This window comes from Leptopilina boulardi, unplaced genomic scaffold (assembly GCF_019393585.1).
Source record: "Leptopilina boulardi isolate dan_hultmark-lab unplaced genomic scaffold, ZJU_Lbou_2.1 LbouV2_169, whole genome shotgun sequence".
NCBI lineage: Eukaryota > Metazoa > Arthropoda > Insecta > Hymenoptera > Figitidae > Leptopilina > Leptopilina boulardi.
This window is the reverse complement of record NW_026137717.1, coordinates 1,440,022-1,460,539: the sequence shown is the minus strand read 5'-3', so window position 1 is coordinate 1,460,539 and position 20,518 is coordinate 1,440,022. Positions and strand designations below refer to the sequence as shown.

At 24.4% G+C, this 20,518-nt stretch overlaps 3 protein-coding genes and 1 long non-coding RNA gene across 5 annotated transcripts; 1 reads left to right on the top strand and 3 right to left on the bottom strand.

Moving 5' to 3' along the window:
* Window positions 1-1,201: 1,201 nt before the first annotated feature.
* Window positions 1,202-8,082, top strand: LOC127277448 (serine/arginine repetitive matrix protein 2). Of its 2 annotated transcripts, XM_051298561.1 has the most exons (5): window positions 1,202-1,506; window positions 2,590-2,654; window positions 4,044-4,858; window positions 5,035-5,186; window positions 7,637-8,082. In XM_051298561.1, exons 3-5 carry the CDS (start codon window positions 4,046-4,048, stop codon window positions 8,046-8,048), a joined length of 1,377 nt encoding a protein of 458 aa, XP_051154518.1. In that variant the 5' UTR covers window positions 1,202-1,506; window positions 2,590-2,654; window positions 4,044-4,045; the 3' UTR covers window positions 8,049-8,082. The 2 variants fall into 2 exon arrangements, with proteins under 2 accessions (XP_051154518.1, XP_051154519.1); XM_051298562.1 differs by lacking the exon at window positions 2,590-2,654.
* Window positions 8,083-9,916: 1,834 nt separating this feature from the next.
* LOC127277449 (prefoldin subunit 6) lies at window positions 9,917-11,125 on the bottom strand. Its single transcript, XM_051298563.1, has 3 exons — window positions 10,978-11,125; window positions 10,268-10,534; window positions 9,917-10,180 (listed from the first exon to the last, which is right to left on the bottom strand). Exons 2-3 carry the CDS (start codon window positions 10,525-10,527, stop codon window positions 10,051-10,053), a joined length of 390 nt encoding a protein of 129 aa, XP_051154520.1. The 5' UTR covers window positions 10,528-10,534; window positions 10,978-11,125; the 3' UTR covers window positions 9,917-10,050.
* A 243-nt stretch (window positions 11,126-11,368) lies between these two features.
* On the bottom strand, window positions 11,369-14,791 carry LOC127277472 (jerky protein homolog-like). The gene is made up of 3 exons (XM_051298628.1): window positions 14,327-14,791; window positions 12,579-13,045; window positions 11,369-12,503 (listed from the first exon to the last, which is right to left on the bottom strand). Exons 1-3 carry the CDS (start codon window positions 14,672-14,674, stop codon window positions 11,483-11,485), a joined length of 1,836 nt encoding a protein of 611 aa, XP_051154585.1. The 5' UTR covers window positions 14,675-14,791; the 3' UTR covers window positions 11,369-11,482.
* A 3,850-nt stretch (window positions 14,792-18,641) lies between these two features.
* LOC127277471 (uncharacterized) lies at window positions 18,642-20,123 on the bottom strand. The gene is made up of 2 exons (XR_007842371.1): window positions 19,084-20,123; window positions 18,642-18,918 (listed from the first exon to the last, which is right to left on the bottom strand). It is a non-coding gene; the product is annotated as an uncharacterized LOC127277471 (long non-coding RNA).
* Window positions 20,124-20,518: the final 395 nt, after the last annotated feature.

The window sequence follows — 20,518 nt, the reverse complement described above, 5'->3', positions numbered from 1 at the left end:
TATTTTATTTTATGAAATAAAATTAAAATAATTAATAAAGTAAAAGAATTTTTTTTACAAACCAATTTCGTATAAAAATAAAATATAAGACTATTTTTGTTTAAAACAAAACAAATATTTACGATAGACAATAATTTAAAGCTAAAAGGAATAAAAAAAATAACGTTCAAAAAATATTTTGCAATCAATACATTTTATTTTAGTAGGTAAGCTATATATATATGTGTGTATATGTATATCTGTCTGTATATTGAACCGGACTCGCTCAGCTGATCGACCTTTAAGAAAATGGGGTGAATTTAAAATAGGGAAACACCCCAAAACATCATCTGCCATCTTACGGCGAAATCCAAAAGCTTTAAATGGTTGCGCAGAAGCGCTCACAAAATGTGAACGTTATTGACGTTTTCTGTTTTAGCTTCGTGCAATAAATAACTAGATAAGAGAGAAAAAAAAAAGTTAAAACAATATTTGGAAAATTTAATTATAATAATAGTTAATTAATTAAACATTAAATTCTAGTAAAATAATACGATTTTCTAAAAATTATTTAAATATTATCTTAATTTTATTAAATTGTTATTAAATTTTGCGAAGAAATTAATTTTAATATAAAATGATTTCATATTTAATTTTAACAAATTAATTTTACGCTAAAATTTAATAATAATTATTAAATTAAGTAATATTAAATAATAATTTTACGAAATCGTGTTATTTTACTAAAATTTAATGTTTAATTAATTAATATTTAATATTCTAATTATAATTAGAGGCAAATAAATATTTTTTAATAATTATTAATTGTATATTATTTATATAAATAGATAATAATAATTTTTACTATTATAATTATGTAACAAAATAAATTTAATTTATAATAATTTAAATTTATTTATTTTGTTATATAATTAAAAAAAATACTTGGTACGTATTTTTTAAGTAATTTTTTTTTAGTATTTATTATTGTTTTGTATTTATTTTTCTAAATATTTCATATATATTATTTTAAAACTGTGGAAAAATAAACAAATATTTAGTTAATTATTTAATATTATTATTAATTTTTACTGAAAAATAATTTCAAAAAGAGTGGAAAAATATTTCAAAATTCTAGCGCGCAATAGTTTCAAAGCGTCGCTGATAGAGGCGTTCGCATAGCATTCACAATTTTACATTAAATTTTTCCCCTCTCTTTACATCATTTACATTCATTGCTCGTCAATAATTCTTGGCTTGCTCTACATTGGGGCTCTTTATACATATTCGATTATATCGTAAAAAAGAAAAAGTTTTGTTTTACCGATATTAATAAACCGTGAAAGTATATCTCAACTGTTTCTGGTTTTTTTTTTTTTTTCCTTTCTTTACCTATTGTTGTCGCTTGAGAGGGACGTGATCCGGATTCCTGTTGATGTCTCTCGCGCATACAACACAGTAGTGAAAAAAAAGAGTGATTTGTTCGCTGAAAAATGCGAAACTCCCAGTTGCCGTGTTAACTAAAAAGTGAGTGTCGCAATTTCGTTTAAAAAAAAAAAAAAAAAAAAAAATAGTCCTTGAACGTGTCTGTGAAAATATCACCCTCTTTTTAAAATATAAATTTACATAATTAAAAATTTATTCAGTGTCTTTTTACAAAAGTACCAAAAAAAAAACGCCCAACATTTGCATGGACGGTTTGACCTATTTTTATACTTTTTTTCTCCCCCATCTTTTTTTTGCAATATATATGTATATATATATATATCTTTCTCTTACTCTCGACAAAATAAGATGTTTCTATTCATTTCACAAACAGTGCAAGGCTATTGGCTGTGTACCAACGAATGAAAAAAAAAACACACACAAAACTTATAAATACTTGGAATTCGGTTCGTGGTGTTATTCTTGAATTCTTGGAAATTATTTTTTCCGAATTCAAAATCGTTTTTAAAATTCCGAGACGCGAAAATACTGGACATTTTGTGAACGTGTTGACGCCCGGTTCGATTATTTGTTTTTTCTTTATTTTTTTTAACGGTTTTCTTTTTTTTTTTTTCTTAGAAAAATTATTTGTTTTCTCTCTTTTTTTGTGTTGCCAGCCGTTATTAAATTTCTCGGAAATTTTCGTTCGTCGGAAATGATTGTCCCAACGATTTTTGGTACTCGGACAGTATCAACGGTTATTGTTCCGATATTTTGGGACAATCATTCATTGTCAACGGTGACAATGACGATAATAACGGAAAAATTACGGAAAGAAAAAAATTATTTATCAAAAATAATGTTGCGTTATTTCGTTTTTAATGAAATTCGTTATCGGTTTAAAGGGCCGTATATCGCGCGGTGGGGCCCTGCGGGTTGAAAAAAAAAAAATTCTCTTTTCTTCAATGAAACGGTTAAAAAAAAAAACGAAGAATTTGATTTGAAAAAATAAAAATTTCGTTCTTTTGTGTCCACGTTCACTTTGCCAGTTCTCGGTGAAAAAAAATTCGTAAAAAATGATCTTGTGTTTGATAGTAAGAGAAATTAAAAAAAAAAAATGTACGATTTCACGTTTTCGGCTATTGTTCGTATTTTTGAGAACTAACGTGTTCACTACTCTCGCAGGAGTGCGGATCTCTTCGTATTTAGGCTGAAAAAAGAACTTCAGGATCCTTAGCCGAGAACAACAGGTAAATTAGGAAAAAAAAAAATTTTTTTAACTTTTAAGTATTTTTAGCATGAAAAAAACCCAACTACTAACCTAACCTATAAAAAAAGAATTCAGATACGGTGAAGGGATCTTAGTTGCAGAAAAAAAATTTTTAGGTTATGTTTAGTGATACTTTCACCATTAAGTACGTTTATCCATGGAAATGCAAAACTCCGGAAAAAAAATAGTTAATTAACATTTAAATAATTAAAATCATAATTGTACTTTCTGAAAGAAGAAATATCAATTTTCAAGAAAAAAAAATTTAATCTTAAAAAGGGACGCATTATCCCATAAAAATCATTAGTTAAAATTTTTATTTTAAAGTATTTTATTATACGAAACTGAAGTACGCAACGTTTATGATAAACGATTTTTAAAAAAAATAATTTTTTAAAATGAAAAATTCTATAATTTTTTGCCAAAACAAAATATTTTTTAGACAAAAAATTATGGAATTTTTCATTTTAAAATATTATTTCTTTAAAAATCGTTTATCAAAAAAAGGTTAACATTTAAAAAGAATTTCTTTTTAAACACAAATTTTTACTTAACAGAATTCTTATTGAATTTTTATTAGAATTCTTAAAACGCCGAATTTTTATTTTTCCGAAATTGCAAATGGCCAAAAAAAAAAAAAAACAATCGATTTCGGCGCGATGTTTAAAATTCACCAATCACGAAATTTCATGACAACTTTTTGATTGGTGAATTTTAAACATCGCGCCGAAATCGATTGCTTTTTTTTGGTCATTTGTAATTTTGTACAAATAAAAATTGGGTGTTTTTTTTTTTTTTTAAGAATTCTGTACAATAAAAATTCGATACATAAGAATTCTGTTAAGTAAGAAAGTCGCATAACCTAAAAATAATTTGCAGCTAAAGTCCCTTAAAGCATCACAACGGTACAACAATATTTTTATTTCTGAGATTGATTTGGGTGATTACTTTAACGTTTTCGACGCTGAACACGAATCCGTAAACAGAATTGCTCCATCACCCTAGAATTTCAAGAAGTTTAACATTGAAAATTGAAAAAACACTGTTTTTTAGGATCCTTTTTGATTATTTCGAAATAAAATTTTGTTTGGTTCTTATGCGTATTTGGAAACCTTAAAATTTTCTAAAAAGTATTCTAAAAACAGGATTTTTTCAATTTTCAAGGTCGAATTTCTCGGAATTCTAGGTTGATGGAGCAATTCTGTTTACGGATTCGAGTTTAGCGTAAAAAATCCAGAAATCACCCAAACCAAACAAAAAAAAAAAGAGGAAATTTTGTTGTACCATTTAAGCTAAATCTTGAACCTAGAGGTATTTTTTAAGGCTCAAGATAAGCTTAATTTAAAAACCATAATCTTTTGTCCCCCAGAGATGTCACGCGACTACGAGAGCCGTCGAAGAGGAGGCAATGGCAGTGGATCGAGTAAAATGCGAATGGACACAAATTCATCGCAATCAAGACCACACGGTGAATCATCATCGTCGTCGACTCGTAATAAACGTAAGGAGATAGACAATGTAATGCGAAAAGCACGTGAATCACAATCGAGCTATTGGAACAAAAAACTCCTCGAGGTTGAGGAACGCGATCCAAATAGATGGCGTCACAGTGGCTACAAAGAATTGTACGTTGGAGGTGGTGGTGGTGGTGGTGGTGGAGGCGCTGTAAACGAACAAGGTAGAGGAGGAGGAGGACATCCACGAAGTCCACGTAGTCCAAGACCAAGAAGTCCACCGCCAAGAAGTCCAAGGCCACGTAGTCCACGTCCACGAAGTCCACGGCGTATTCCAATGTCACCGTGTGATCGTCCTCATACACGTAGTGGACGAGCGGCACGTAGTCCAAGTTCAAGTAGCACATGTTCGGATGGCTCGTGTTCGGTTTGTTCGCCAAGGGAACGTCGTCGACCAATGCCCACATCAAGATCGCGTTCGCGATCAATGACGCCGCCGGTAAGATCACGAGCGCCACCCAAGGATGTTGTGCCATCGAGTTCGAGGGCGCCACAACAACGTGCGAGACCACGTTCACCACCTCAGCCACGTCCACGAACACCGCCAATGGCACCGCAACCACAACGTCATCAAAAGGAATTCAATAAAGTCAAAGAGATGAAGAAACGCAAGGATAAACCAATTTCACGTGTTCCTGAGGATCCAAGAATTCCCGATGGTATGCCTATGGTGAGTTTGAAACAATTGGAGACTCCGGATTTTAAAAGGGCACACATACGCCATTCACTGAACATTGCGCATTTGACTTTTTTAAAATCCGGAGCCTCAATTTTTAATTTAAATTGCTTTTTAGTTTGAAAGATCTGATTTTTAAATAATTTATTTCTTTTCCAAAATTTTTACAGATGCATAAACGTATTAAAGTGGAGAAGCACACGGGTCATAATGATTCACCGCCAATAATTCATCATCCACGTGAATCATCGCCCAGTGATGATAGTGATAGTTCCTCAAATGCATCACACGTTGAACCACCAAAAATGACACTTTCCGAGAGGTATAAAACCGTTTTTTTTTTTTTGGGTTTTGATTCGTTAAAAATTATTTCACTTTGCTAAATATATTAAATTTTTTGTCAGTTTTTGAGATTATTTTCAGATTACAAAATCACTTTTGTTACTTGGCTATTATTCAAATAAATATTCATTTTCAAATTTGAATAATTTTTAACTGTGGCAAATAATAATTATTTGATAGGAATAAATATTTATTTATGATAATAGTCAAGTAATTCTATAGCATCGCAAGCTAATGACAGAGGAGAAAAAGGAGAGAGGTTGTGTAGAGTATGTGGATATGAAAATTTTAAAAAATTGAGATCTGAAATCAAGTGGAAATGTGCTTCTTGATTTTTTTTTATCTCTTTCTTCAGTATTTTAAAGAAGAAACAAAACTAAAAATGGCTAACATATAACAAGGAATAGAAAAAAATAAATTGTGTAGAGTTTGTGGATTTGATAATGAAAATTATAGCTAAATAATAACAGAACTGACGCTTAACCAAACAAATAGTATTTAAATTCGAATGTTAAATAATAATTACAGGCCTCGGATAATAAGACTTTTTCGACTTATTTTACTAAGATGCGACTTTTTTGACTTTTTTTTTCTTACAAAATTTTTAAACAAAATACGTCTTGAAATGGTATTTCAATAGTCAAAAATTTAATTATAAAATTATTATAAATTAATAAATATTAAAAGTAAAATAATATCGAGAAATGAATTAAAAACTAGATAAATTGAATTTCTGGAAATAATAGAAAAAGAGAGAGGAGATATCTATAGATTATTAATTTAATTTAAATTTAAAGATTTTTTTTTAATAGAATAAAGAAGTTTTATAAATTATTATTAAATAAATAAATTTTATTTGATATTTTTTTTAATATTCAGAAAATAAAATAATAAAAATTATTTTATTGTGTTTGCTAAAATTAATTAATTATTTTTTAAAATTTCAATGAAATTCTATACAAATTCAATTATCTTAAATTATTTTCAATTCAATTAGTTTTAAAAAAATATTATCTAAAATTTCTTTGATAAATTATTTTTAATTCTGTAAAATTTTACAAAATCTTTTGAAATTCAATTATTTCTAAAAATTTCAACTGTAACTCATCCAAAATTCAATTATTGTTAATACTTTTAATATTTCTTTAAAAATTCAATTATTATTTTTAATAATTTTAATATTTCTTTAAAAATTTAATTATTATTTTATTAAATTATTTAAAAAAGCTTCAACTTAATTATTGTTTTCCGAAATTTTTTATTTCTTTTACTATTAAAATTAAAAACTATGCAAAAATTTTAAATTCAAATTATTTGCATAAAACAGACTTTCAAAAAAAATTTTTTTTAGAAATTTCTCATACTTAATTAAAATTTTAATAAAATTTGTCTTAGTTTAGTTTTGAAATATTCGAAATAAATTTTCTTGATAATATTCTTATTAAGGAATGAAAAAATAAATTAAATAATATACAATAACATATAAGAGATTTAAATTAAAATATTTATTAACTAATTAAATTTAATTATAATAAAAAAATTGACTTTTTTTGTAATGTAAATCGACTGAAACAACTTTTTTTGCGCCTCGATACAAGGCCTGTAATTAACGTAGGTCTTTTGCTTTATTTACTAAATATTCAATTTTTATGATTCAGCATAACAATAATTCCATCGGAAATGACTATTCCAGTTTCTGGGTCTGACAAAATCCAAATTTTTTTTTTATTTTATAAAAAAAAACGAGAAAAGCCATAATATTATGAATATTATGATTAATGAACTAAGAAAATTCTTATGTTTAACATATTTCGAAACGAAATTTTTTAGAAAATTTGACCGTAACCGTTCTCAAACGAAAGTCAATGCCTATTATTAAATTCAAATTAATTAATTAACGTTAAAAGAATTCTTAAGGGGCGGAACCGGTGAAATTTCAATTCATCGAAATTAATATTATTAAGGGGTGTCTTTATTCTGGCCTTATTTGGGATTTAAAATTATTATAAATTATCAAAATTTAAAAAAAAAATTATTTTTGACCATTTTAGAAATTTTATTCTTTAAAAATATTAAAATTTGAAAAAAATCGATTAATTTGTTTTTCAATTTTCCATACTATATTACAGTTTTAAATACTCAATATTGTCAGAAAAAAAAATTAACCTTAAACGGCCTTAATTTCGAATGGTTGAAATTTCAACGGTCGCTCACCTTAAAATTAAGTTTTTTTTTGTTTCTTAATTAAAAGAATATTATTATTATTATTCAAAAATTAGATGAAATAAATTGTAACATTGATATAGGGTCAAGGAAACATTTATTTGAATTAAAGAAAAAATTTCTTTGAAACGAAACAAATCTTTACGGTTCATTAGATTTATAATTTTGAAAAATTTGAAATAAATATTTTTCTCTTTTCCTCGATAGATTTGGCAAAATGGCCCAATGGAGTGTGGATCGAAGAGATACGGAAAATATGCGTATAACAAAAGACGGTGAAAATGCAATGAAGGTGGTGATCGAGGGTGAGGAGAGAATTGCCCGTTTGGGTTATGATTCACCACCACCCGGACACTATCCTGAATCACTTCTCACACAAGGACCAAGGGGTCTTGAATGTTGGGACGATGTACGTGTACGTTATGATTATTATAAAGCGCGTGGTTATCTTCGCGATTTAAGTCTAGACGATTACGTCAAATGGGAAGAATGGTGGTATAAATATCAAGAATGGTTAGAGGCCGAACGCTATTATGAACAGTGGGCGACAAGTCGAGCCACAGGCGGTGGTGGCGGTGGCCGTAAAAGGCGTGGACGAAGAAATAATGCCAATCACTAAAAAAAAAAAAAAATTCTATATATATATAAATATATATAATTACAAAAAATATATATATGCATATGTAAATATAATTATATATTTACATATATATATATATATATATTCTATCAGCCTATTAATATATTGTACTCAACACAATTCTATTTTTTTTTCACAAAAATTAAAATTTTAATTTGCTTTTTTAAAAAAAATTAATTGCGCTTTTTTTTAAATTTAGAAAAACAGAGAAAAAAATCTAACAAAAAAATGATTGTGTTAAGTTCAAAAATAATTATGTATGATATACATAAAAAAGAAAAGAAAGAGTGATAAGTTTATCATGGAGAAAACGAATTCATTTTAATTTAAAAAAAAAAAAAAAAAAAACATGATGAGAGTGACATTTTTTTGTTTAAGTGGTTTAATGGTTGAGAGATGACTTAAATTAACAATTATTTTATTTAGAATGTATGTAAGGCGTTTCTGAAAAAAAAGAAATGACAAGAATGCAGTTTTTTTTATTGTGATATAAGCACGAGTTACACTCTCACTAATGCTTTTATCTTTATTTTCCTCTTTTTTTTTTTTTTTAATTTTTTTTCTTTCTTCATCTTCATTTATTTTTTAATTTTAGATTTAGTTTACAGTCTGATACTTCCCTCGACTTTTTTAGTTGAGAGTTCTGGTGACAAATGTGAAATATAATGTACATGACAAATAAAAAAAAAAAAAAAAAAAACCGAAAAAAAGAGTAATTTTATTTTTATCCAATTCTCGATTTTTGTTTTAGATTGGAGAAAGAAATTTTATAATTTTCAGATTCAGCAAAACTGCACGAAGGAAAAAAATCCAAAATATGTTTTTCTTACTCAAAAAACACCTATTAATCGAGAAAAAAAATGTTTCGTTCGATTGGCAATTTCACTGTAAACAAATGTTATTGAAAGTATATAACATTCAAGCTTCTTTCTCATGATAGAGAGAGTATATAATGAGAAGAGTCTTTTAACACCGTAGAAACAATTTAGTCTAGAATAGATATTTTATTTATTTTTTTTTTTTTTTGAATTTCAAAAAAGGATAATTTAATTTAAAAAGATAAAAAATAGTATATTATGTGGCAAGCACGTAAAGTAATACTTTTTAGGTGAGGATGTAATTTTCAGTACGAGCTGTCGTTAGTGCGACGTAGGTGAGTCGAGTTGAGCCGAAAGCGAGCTAAGTCGAACCCGTGGTCGAACCGAAGTCGCACAGACAGCGAGTATTGAAATAATCCGAACCTAAAAATTACTACGTGCGAGCCACATACGCTATTTTTTTCGCCATTGTTATGAAAAAGTGAAACAATTTTAAAGAAATATAATTATATATTATAAATATATATATATATAATATTTATATAATATATATAATATAATATATATGAAATAGTACATAAAATAAAATAATAAAAATTGTTAAATAAAATAAAAGCAAAACAAAAATTATGCAAAAATTAACAACTGCCTAAAAAAGACTTTATAGGGCAGTTTTCTGCCTTAAAAAAGTCTTTTTTAGGCAGTTGGCCCAAACTGCCTTAAAAAGTGCTACTTTATCTGCCCAAAACAGGCACAAAAAAGACACTTTTTCAAGTCAATGGCGAAAAAAATTTATTTTAATTTTAATTTTTTTACTTTCTAACAATGATTTGAATTTTAATTAACGTTTATTTTGTTTACATTGATAAATATTTTATAATATTAAATTTTTTAAATATATTTATAAAAATAAATTTAATATTTCAAAATTTAACTTTATAGAATATTTAATTATTTTCCATTTTTTTTTTTCGTTTATATTATGAAATCAAATTCTTACAAATTTTTATAAATTTAAAAAATTTCGAATTAATTTGTTAAATATATAATTTTATTTTATATTGTAAAATAAGAACAATAGTTGCAAAAAAATTTCATTATTAAATAAGAAGGTGGTAATTTTTTTTTTTTTTTTTTTTTTTTTTAAGTTCAATTGTGAAGATTTACGCCTTCGTTTTTCTTTGCTGTTGCTGCTGTTGTTGTTGTTGAAAAGTTTGTTGTAATTTTTCCAAATTTGCACGTAACGTCTCTTGTTTTTTGTCCAAAGTCGAAATCAAATCATCTGTACGTTTTCTGTAAAAAAAAAGAAAATTTCGAAATCAAAAAGTTTTGTTTACTGAAATATTTTAAAATATCCTTTTTTTTTGATGAAATTCTTACAATTCAGATGAAATATACGACATTCGTTTGGCAATATTTTGTTTAGCTTCCTCCAAATCTTGTTTAACTAAAACGGGTCCAATAAGTTTATAGACATCATTTTCGGCTTTTAAAAGATCTAATTCTTCTTTAACTGTTGTATTTTCATTTAATTGTCCATCTAATTGTTGTCGTTTATTTAGCGCCTTGTGATATTCTTTTTGAGCTTGTTTGAATTTATCAACTTCATCTTGAAGTTTTTTTGAAATTCCTTGACTCATTTTCGGTCTTAAAAAAAAGTGAATGAATTTTTAACGGTTTTTTATTGATTTTTATTTTCAAAAAATTTCGTATAAAAAAACATAATTTTTAAAATTATTTTTTTTTAAACCAATTAGGTAATTATTGTTCTATAAATTATTATTATTATTATTATAAGAATTACATTGACGTTACTAACTGATTTAATGTTTATATATTTATTTTTTTTTTAAATAAATTTTAAAAATTACACGAAACATAACCTCTATAAAATTAATAAAATCGAAAAATGAAATTTTCTTTATTTAAAGGAAATTTTTTTAATTTTATAATTGTAAATAAATTTAAAAATTATAATGAATAAAAATTTTTAAATGTAAAAATTATTATTTTTTTGTTTTTTACTACAAAAAAGTAAAATCGTAAATCTAAGAAAAGAAAAAATGAATATTAAATTAATTTTCACTTACATTTGTATAATAAAATGTTTTTCTTTCCTCTAATAAACAAAACGACCGTTATTAATAACTTTCATTCAAAAATTTTAAACACCAAATTTGGTTATAATGTAAAATTTTAACAAGACAAAATTATATATTTGTAATCATAGAATAATGAAAATAATAGAGTGGAAAGTTTATTATGAGAAAAAACTGTTTACAACGCTCTCTTTTGATAATATTTGGGAAACAAATTTCCCGCCATAAAGCGAACATTAAATTGTAATTTAAATAATAATTTAGTTATTTTTAAAATTTATACAAAGAATAAATAGAAAATTCGACAATTTTATTAGAAAAAAAATCATATTTCAATGTTTTTTTTTTTTTTTATTACAAAAACTGTACATTTTTACACATGAAAATTTATACATAAAATAATAATAAAATATGTACATTAAAAATAAAGGAGATTTAAAAAAAAATAGAATTATTCCTATCGCAAATTAGTGACTAGACGAAAAATCTGATGAATTTAATCTGATAAATCTTCTTCTTTAATTGGTAAATAAAATTCTTTTACGGAAATTTGATTTTTTTTCAACGTCTCACTTATCATATTCTCAACTTGTTCTACTGTAAAATTATTAATATAAAGTTTCGATGTTTTTTGTCGAACCCAAGTTTTAACAATTTGTAAATTTTCATAAGCCTCAGAGGCGGTTATTTTTAATTCCTGTTGTTTTGGTAAAATTAAATCTGTACTATTTTCACTATCAGTTACTAAAATATTATCATCATTATCACTATCGTAATTATTATTATTATTATAATTATCATTATTTTCATTACAATTATCATCATTATCATTTAAATTATCATTATTTTTATCTCTTTTTTTCAAATTTTGAACAAAATTAACAATATCATCATCAGACATTGCATCCCAACCACAATCATAACTATCATTTTCAAACCAATTACGAAAAATAATTTCTGATAATTCAATTTTAAAATTTGGCCCCACAAAAATACGTTGTAAATCATTTAAAATTTCTTTGGAAAATTTAACATCATCATCATCATCAATTGATGATTCAATTTTAATTAATTCGTCAATTTCTAAATCATCATTTGATAATTTTTTATTTACTTGTAAATTATTAATATCACCTAAAAATGATGACCAAACATTTTGTAATGTTAAACATTGTAAATTATTCCATGCATCGTTTAATAGTGAAAAACAATTGTGATAATTAAAATTTTTTAAATATTTATATCCATCCTCATTTTTTTGATCGCTAATTATAAAATTTGTTAATAAATTTTTTTTATAATTCTTTTTTACAAATTCTATTGGTTTTTGTGCAATTGGTTGTATCAATGCCGATAAATTTATTGGTAAATTAATAATTTCGATATTTTCATTAATTGAATTTAATTCATCGATATCAGAATGACATGGTGCATTGTCCAAAATTAGGAGAATTTTTCCATCGATTCCCGTGTAACGTTGAAAATTTAATGCACGTGGAATAAAAATTTCCTCAAACCTAAAAATTTCAGAAATTGAAAATTTTAATTTTTAAAAATTTAATAAATTTGGAATTTTTTTTTTTAGTAATTACCAGTGTTTGAATATCCTCTGAGTCATTCGTAGGTTTTCATCATTATTTGCATAAATAACGCCAAGTGATGGTATTTCTTTTAAATAACTATTTTTCTCTTTGTCTGGTATTAAATTTTTCAAACAAATTTCTTCATTGGATTTTCCAATTATTAAAAGGGGAATACGATTATTACCACTGGCATTTGTGCATAATAAAGCCGTTATAAAATCATTATCTTCATAATTGGGAAAAATTTCACTATCATTCGGAATATTTTTCAAAATATCCGAAACAATTGTTCGCCAATAAATACCAGCCTCATCGGCATTGTAAATATTTTCCAATGATAATTTATCAGAAATAATTTTTTCCTTTAAACTATCGGAAAATTGTTGTAAACAATATAAATTTCCTCCAATTCCATTGGTTTCAGCTAAACGAATGTTGAATCTTTTTTTAAATTTCGTTAACCAACCACTGCTTGCCTTAAAAAAAGGGAAAAATATATTTGTTAAATTAAAATTAAAAAATTTTGAAAATAATTGAATTTTAATTAAATTTTTTTAAAATAATTGAATTTTAGTTTATTTTAAATGGAAAATGATGAAAACAATTAAATTTTAGTTGATTTTAAATTGAAATTTTTTAAAATAATTGAATTTCAATTGATATTGAATTCAAATTTTGAAAAATAATTGAATTTCAATCGAAGTTTTAAAAAATAATTGAATTTTATTTGATTTTGAATTGAAAATTAGAAAAATAATTGAATTTTAGTTGTTTTTAGATTGAAATTTTTGAAAAAAATTGAATTTTAATTAATTCAGAATTTAACATTTTGAAAAAATTGATTTTTAGTTAATTTGGAATTGAAAGTTTTGAAAATAATTGAAATTTTTTTTAAATAATTGAATTTTAATTAATTCAGAGTTGAAATTTTTCAAAACAATTGAATTTTAGTTGAATTTAAATATAAAAATTTGAAAAGAATTGAATTTTAATTGAAAATTTTAAAAAATAATTGAATTTTAGTTGATTTTGAATTTTAATTTTTGAAAAAAATTAAATTTTATTTAATTTAGAATTTAACATTTTGAAAATAATTGAATTTTAGTTGATTTTGAATTAAAAATTTTGAAAAAAATTGAATTTTAATTAATTCAGAATTGAAAATTTTGAAAGTAATTGAATTTTAATTGAAATTTTTGAAAATAATTAATTTGGAATTGAAAATTTTGAGAATAATTGAATTTTAATTAATTTGGAATTGAAAATTTTCAAAATAATTGAATTTTAATTGAAATTTTTTGAAATAATTTTAATAAATTTTAATAAATTTTTCGTTATCGTGATTTAAAATGTTTTTCAAATATATCTCCTATTATATTAAAATGTTTAATTTGTCGTTCTCGTGACGTCACTTTTGGACAAGAATTTTTCTTTTTCACATCGTTTTTTAATCATTTCTGTACAGATATGCTTCAAAATTAAAATTTACACATAGATTAAACATATGAATTAGAAAAAATTCACATTATAAATTTTTTTTGCTATTTTTTGTAAAAAAAAAATTGTTTTTGCAACTTTTTAAAAAATTTTTTCAGCAATTCACATGTAAAATGCGTCTCAATTTCAAATCTCGTTAAAAAATATTCATTTTTTTTAAATTTAAGGTGATTTTAAAATTTTTTGAAAATATCTCCTAATAGCCTTATATTAAAATGTTTATAATTTTTCGTCCTCGCGTAAATAAATAAAATACTTACTTTAAAATTTCGTGGTCCATTAAGTTTATCATTGAAAATTTTCGCTTTTTCACGAATCATTGTACCTGTTACTAAATCTCCCCTATCTCTTATTTGTTGATACCATTTTATAACAGCGTCATCTAAATATTCATTTTTTAATTTTTTAAATAATCGACGATGTTTATTTTCTGGTTTTTTCAATGTATTCATAATTTCCGTTTCTTTTCTCATAAATTTATAATATGAACTTTCACCAATTTCATATTTACGTAAAATTTCATCCTTCTCGACACCGATTTTAATTTTTTTCAAAACCTCTGCTTTTGTTTCGATGTCTAAAAAGGTTCTTTTCATTTTTCGATTCATTTTTTTTTTTTTAAGAAATAAAATGAAATTAAAGGAGAAAAATTGAAGATTTTTGTTTATATGTCACAGTTTGTGTTTTTAACATGGGTTAGGTTAGGTTATAGGTTATGTTAGGAAAATTGAGTTCTGTATGGCGCGTTTTCAACATTTGTAGAAACCGACCTTAAGGTATAACGGTCTTTTTAAAATATATAATTTAGCGATAAAAACAAGTTTATATTATTTTTTTGTTAACAAATTATTATAAAAAACATTATTTCTTTGTTACATTGATATCATCGACATAAACCATACTGAAAAAATAAACGTGTACTTTACACGTGTAAGAAGTTTATAAAAGTTTCGAAAAATATCAAAGCAAATTTGAATTCTATAGTTATTATTATATATAAAATTATTAATTGTCTTTTCTGGTTTTTAAAGAAAACCTTTTTACTTACCTCCTTTCTATATATATATACCCTGGCGAATTGTATGATGCGAATGCTCCACGAAATTGGCGAAGCATTCGTTTTTTTAATTTTTTTCCTTTCTTTAAATTTTTCCAGTATTTTTTTCTTTTTGTATCAAAAGCAAATCTTTTATCTGTTAAACTGAAATATTGGTCAAAAAAATGTATTATTTTAGGTATCAAAAAAATTAATATTTTAATCAAAAATATTGATTTAAATAAAATATTAATTCTTTTCACCAACAATTTTTTGATAAAATGATTGATTTTTTTTCAGCCATATTTTTGATAAAATATTTTTTTTTTCATGAATATTTCATTTAAAAATTAATCTTTTTTTAGCCACATTAAAAAAAAAATTCTCATTTTTTTAACAATATTTAAGATAGAAAAAATTAATGTTTTCAACCAATTAATTCTTTAAAAAAATTTATTTTCCATTAATACCAATTCTTTATTTAGAGAATGGAAGAAAATATGTTTAATTTAAAAAAAAAATTAATTTTTTCTCCATTTTTAATTTTTGACGCCATGAATAAAAAAATCTTTCTTAATAGAGAAAAAAGAAAACGCATAATTATTAACTTTCTTTTTTTCTTGTGGAATAAATTTTTAAAATTATCTGTAAAATAATAGTGTCACATCTTTTTATATATAGTAATCTTAATACGTCATTTAACGATAAAAACTAGCATATTATTTATTTAGCAATTTTTTATTTAAATTTAAATTTTCTATAAATTTTTTAGCATTAATTGCGTAATTAATAAATCAATTTTTATTGTTTTTTTTTACATATTATCAATAATAAATGGACAGCAGTCCATTTTGTTTTTAAAAATTATTTTTGTATTTAGAACTTTTTCTAATATATAATAAATTGGAGAAATATAATTCACTTAAGGCAGCACTTTAATTTCTCTTTATATGCATTAAGGCAATAACTTGTCTTACTGACTTTTGCACCAGAACAATCAGGCGTAAATAATGTTTTACAATATCCCTTGCCACCAGCACATTTTTCACCTAAAGACAAAAAAGAAAAATTAGTTTATTTCTTAAGGCGCGCACTCACACATTTTTGGCTGCCTGCAGGTTACCATGGCAACGCATGAGAGTGAGTGCGACAGAAAATTTAAAAATTTGAATATTTATATTTTCTGTCTCACTCACACTCGTGCGTTGTTATGGTAACCTGCAGGCAGCCAAAAAGGTGTGAGTGCGCCATTAATGCCGTACAATTACGAATCATAATTTTAAAAAAATGTAAATGTAAAAAAAATTTCCTTTTTTCAAAATATTTTTCTATTTCTATAATTATTATTTTTCACTTTTACATTCATGTGTATTAAAAATTTACTTAACCTATAACAGATGCAATAGCAATATATGCCAAAAAAAGGCAAAATGTAAGAAAACGCATAATTATAAATTTTCTTTTTTTCTTGCGTAGAATAAATTTTCAAATTGACTGTAAATAATAAAGTGTCACCTCTTTTTATATTGTTATATTATATATAAAATGGTCATTTAGCGATAAGTTAAAACTAGTATTTTATCTTTTGTTCAAATTATTATAAAAAATATATATTTTTTAATTATACATTATGCGTTATATCAAAAAAATATCCATATCTAAACCGTTTCCTAGTTATTATTATATTTTTATTATTTTATTTATTTCTATTTTTTTTACTCACTGCAAAGTACGAATTATTATTTCTTATTAATTATATATTAATAATAATAATATTAAATAATAAATAATTATTAATAATGAAATAAAAGTTTTGATAATTTTGGCTTAAGTCGTCGATGATGTTAATTGTCTTTTCTGATTTTCAAAGAACCACTTTTTACTTACCTTTTTTTGTATGATTTCTCAACATTTATAATTTTAATACACTTCGTTTTTTTTATAAATTTTTTTATTTAATTTTATATGTTTTCTATGAATTTATCAGTTTTCATTGCGAGTAATTAATAAATCAATTTTTATTGATTTTTTTTTATGATTTTAATTTTCAAATTATAGTACATTACAATTTTGTAAAATTACAACAATATTTTTGCAGATCTTTTGATAGTATAATAATACATTATGGAGAAATAATAATTTAGTGGAGACAGCACTTCAATCTATCGCCAAATCCATTAACGCAATAACTGTTCTTACTGACTTTTGCACCAGAACAATCTGGCAAAAATAAAGTTTTACAATATCCTTTTCCGCCATCACATTTTTCACCTGAAAACAAATGAAAAATTTTTTTTTTATTATTTCTGTTTTTCCTCTTTCTATTGAGTTAAAAAAAGAAATTTTTTTTAATGGTATGTATTAAATATATGACAAAAATTTTTGTTTTTAATTAAAATCAACTTACTTGACACAAAAGTAACAATAAATGTTAAAAAGAGGCAAAAAACGATTTTTGATGATAGATAACGCATTCTGAATTAGTTTTCTTTAAGTATTGAAATTGCATCCACTATATATAAATATGTATATAACGTTTAAAAAAACAAAAAGTTGTACCGGTTTTTAAATAAGTAACCTACAATTACCCTTATCGCATATATATATATGAACATTTAAAAAAGAATTATCTGTTTTCGCATATATACTTGTCATACGTAATTGTAATAACAATTATTGTTGTTGTCTTGAGGCTGCCTTGATATATTTTAAGGTTATGTTGAAATTACAAAATTATATTGTTGACCCATGATCCCCAGGCCTCTTGAAATTTAAATTTCATATATAATAAAAAAAAATAAAATTCAATTATTTTTTTTATCAAAATTCTTCGTCCGTTCCCGAACACAGTTTTCCTAAAAGTTTCAAATTGAGACCAAAAATTGCATCAAATCTTTGCAACGTTTTGATGCACATAAGTTATATCAAAAAGAGATCGTTTTGTGTATCATTTTTAGAAATGATACACGAAACGGTCTCATTTTTTGATGCAAAAAATTTAATCAATTTATATCAATCATGGCCGAATTGAATCGACTCAAAATTGAACGAATTTTTTTCAGATATTTTGGTAATAGTACAATTGCGGAGACCATTGCACTATTTAATTTGAATATGAAAATAACAGAAAATCAAAGACAATGTGCAATTCGATAATTAAAAAGTGACAGCTTATAAACATAACCTAAAATGCATGAGAAAAAATTTGTCGATAAAATCAATATAGCGGAGCTTTTAAGAAGGTAGATGGCAGTTTTGCTTTTTATAAAAAGGATTCAGAAAAAATTTAAAGAAAGAAAATAGATGAGTGCTGCCATCTCGATTAATTAAATCTTGGCTTAAAAAGAAATTTACATTTCTAAAACTACAATAAAATGTTTTGTAGAAAACCTCAAAAGACAATTTTACCATTTAAAAAAATGGTAATTTAATTTTTTTTATTGTCTCGCATTAAAAAAATGGTGACCAAAATTTTTATAGAAAACCTCAAAAGACAATTTTTCAAAAATTACATATAAAAAATTAAACCACTGACCAAATATTCTCAGAAAACTTTATTAATTTTTGTTTGCATATTTTTTAAATAAATAATTATTATATTCAACCATTTTCAAAATAAAATTTTTTTGATGGGTGCAAAATAATATGCTATTGAAATTATTTTCTTTAATTAATTTATTTTTTATTATTTATTATTCTTTTTTTTATTATTTCACCCCTCATATTTTTGAACACGCTGTTTGGGCTAGTTTTAACAGTCAGATTATCTCCTACCGCCGTTGTATTTATATGGCCTGAGTCTCTGAAGTGTTTCACCTGTTTATAAAATTATAATGTAAATATAAATATTTGTATTAAATATTAGATTTAAAGTTTAAATTTAGTAAATCATTAAAAATATATTATTGTAAAAGTTAAAATATTTAATATATGTATATATGAATAAATTTTTTATTTTTTTAAAAATAAAATTTGACTTACTTGACGCTAAAATAACAAAAAGAAATATTAAAAAGAGGCACAGTACAATGTTTGATGAAGGACAATTCATCGTGTCAATCAATTTTTTCTATTTAGTTATTCTTTAAATTTAAATTGTATAAAGTTTCAAAAAAAAAAAACTACTTTTATAGTCCTCATCACGTTTATAAAATATTTAAAATTACCATTATCATGAACGTTTAAAATAATTTGTTTTTTTAAAGATAATTTTTACACGCGTAATTAGGTCAAAAACAACGCAATTATTTCGTATTTCAAAACAGCGCTTAAAATTAAAACTGTAATTAAATATTTGAATATTGATAAATTTATTTAGTTTTGTCAATGATGAAATTAATTATTATATATTTATTGAATAAAATATCTTTATTGGGAAAAATTTATTTATTTAGTTTTTAATATATTGTTCTATTTTGTATCATTAAATTCAAAAATAGTTTGTTTTGTGTACTCTCCTTGATAAATTTGCGTGCGTGTAAAACATGCTTAATAAAATAATTAAGATGAGAGTGACATTTTGAATTTTATTCTTTTAATCAACCTCTACATAATGGAAACTTGGACATTTTTATAAAATAATGTTGTTTCCTCTCTTTTAAATATTTTTGTTTCATGACCTTTCAATGTGTGACATCCTCGTAATAATGTTTTTGTTTTTTTGATTTCAGATCCTGTCTCGATTTTTAGCGTGTCCACAGAAAATCACTTTTTTTAAAGGACTCAAGGAATAATTGTTTATTATTATTTTTTTTATAAAAAAAATAGTCAGTTATTCTTTAGATGCCAAATAAAATGATTTTCGAAAACCTCAAAAGACAATTTTTCAAGAAGTACGTTTTTAAAAAAAACGTATTGGTGACCAGGGAGTTTTTAGAAAACCTTAAACACAAATCACATTTCAACCTGGAACCAAGGATTTTTCGAAAACCTCAAAAGACAATTTTTCAAAAAGTACGTTTTAAAAAAAAAACGTATCGGTGACCAGGGAGTTTTTAGAAGGGAGAATGATGATAAAAACTGTAAACTCGGTGGTATTTTCTTTGTTTCTCTCTCTCTCTCTCTTTCTCTCCTTGCGAAGAACCTTGTTGCGCGCGCAGCATATCAGACCACACACTTTTTCCACTATCCTTGGCGAACATTCTTGTCTACTGTTTTCAGCAGTAGTTTGACTTGTTTGGATTTTTATCAAGAGAATATTATTAAAATTAAATAGTCATTCAATAGAAAATTTATTAATTATTATTATTTTTATTATCAATGCGGCTGTATAAAATTTTTTCGATAATTCAGTCCTACGTTTTCATTGATAATTTGCGACAACTCTTATTAATTTTTAATTATATAAACCGTGTTAACGCAATAACGTGCCAATTCAGAAACAGAAACAAGAAGGTCCCTATTTTGAAAAAGGGTC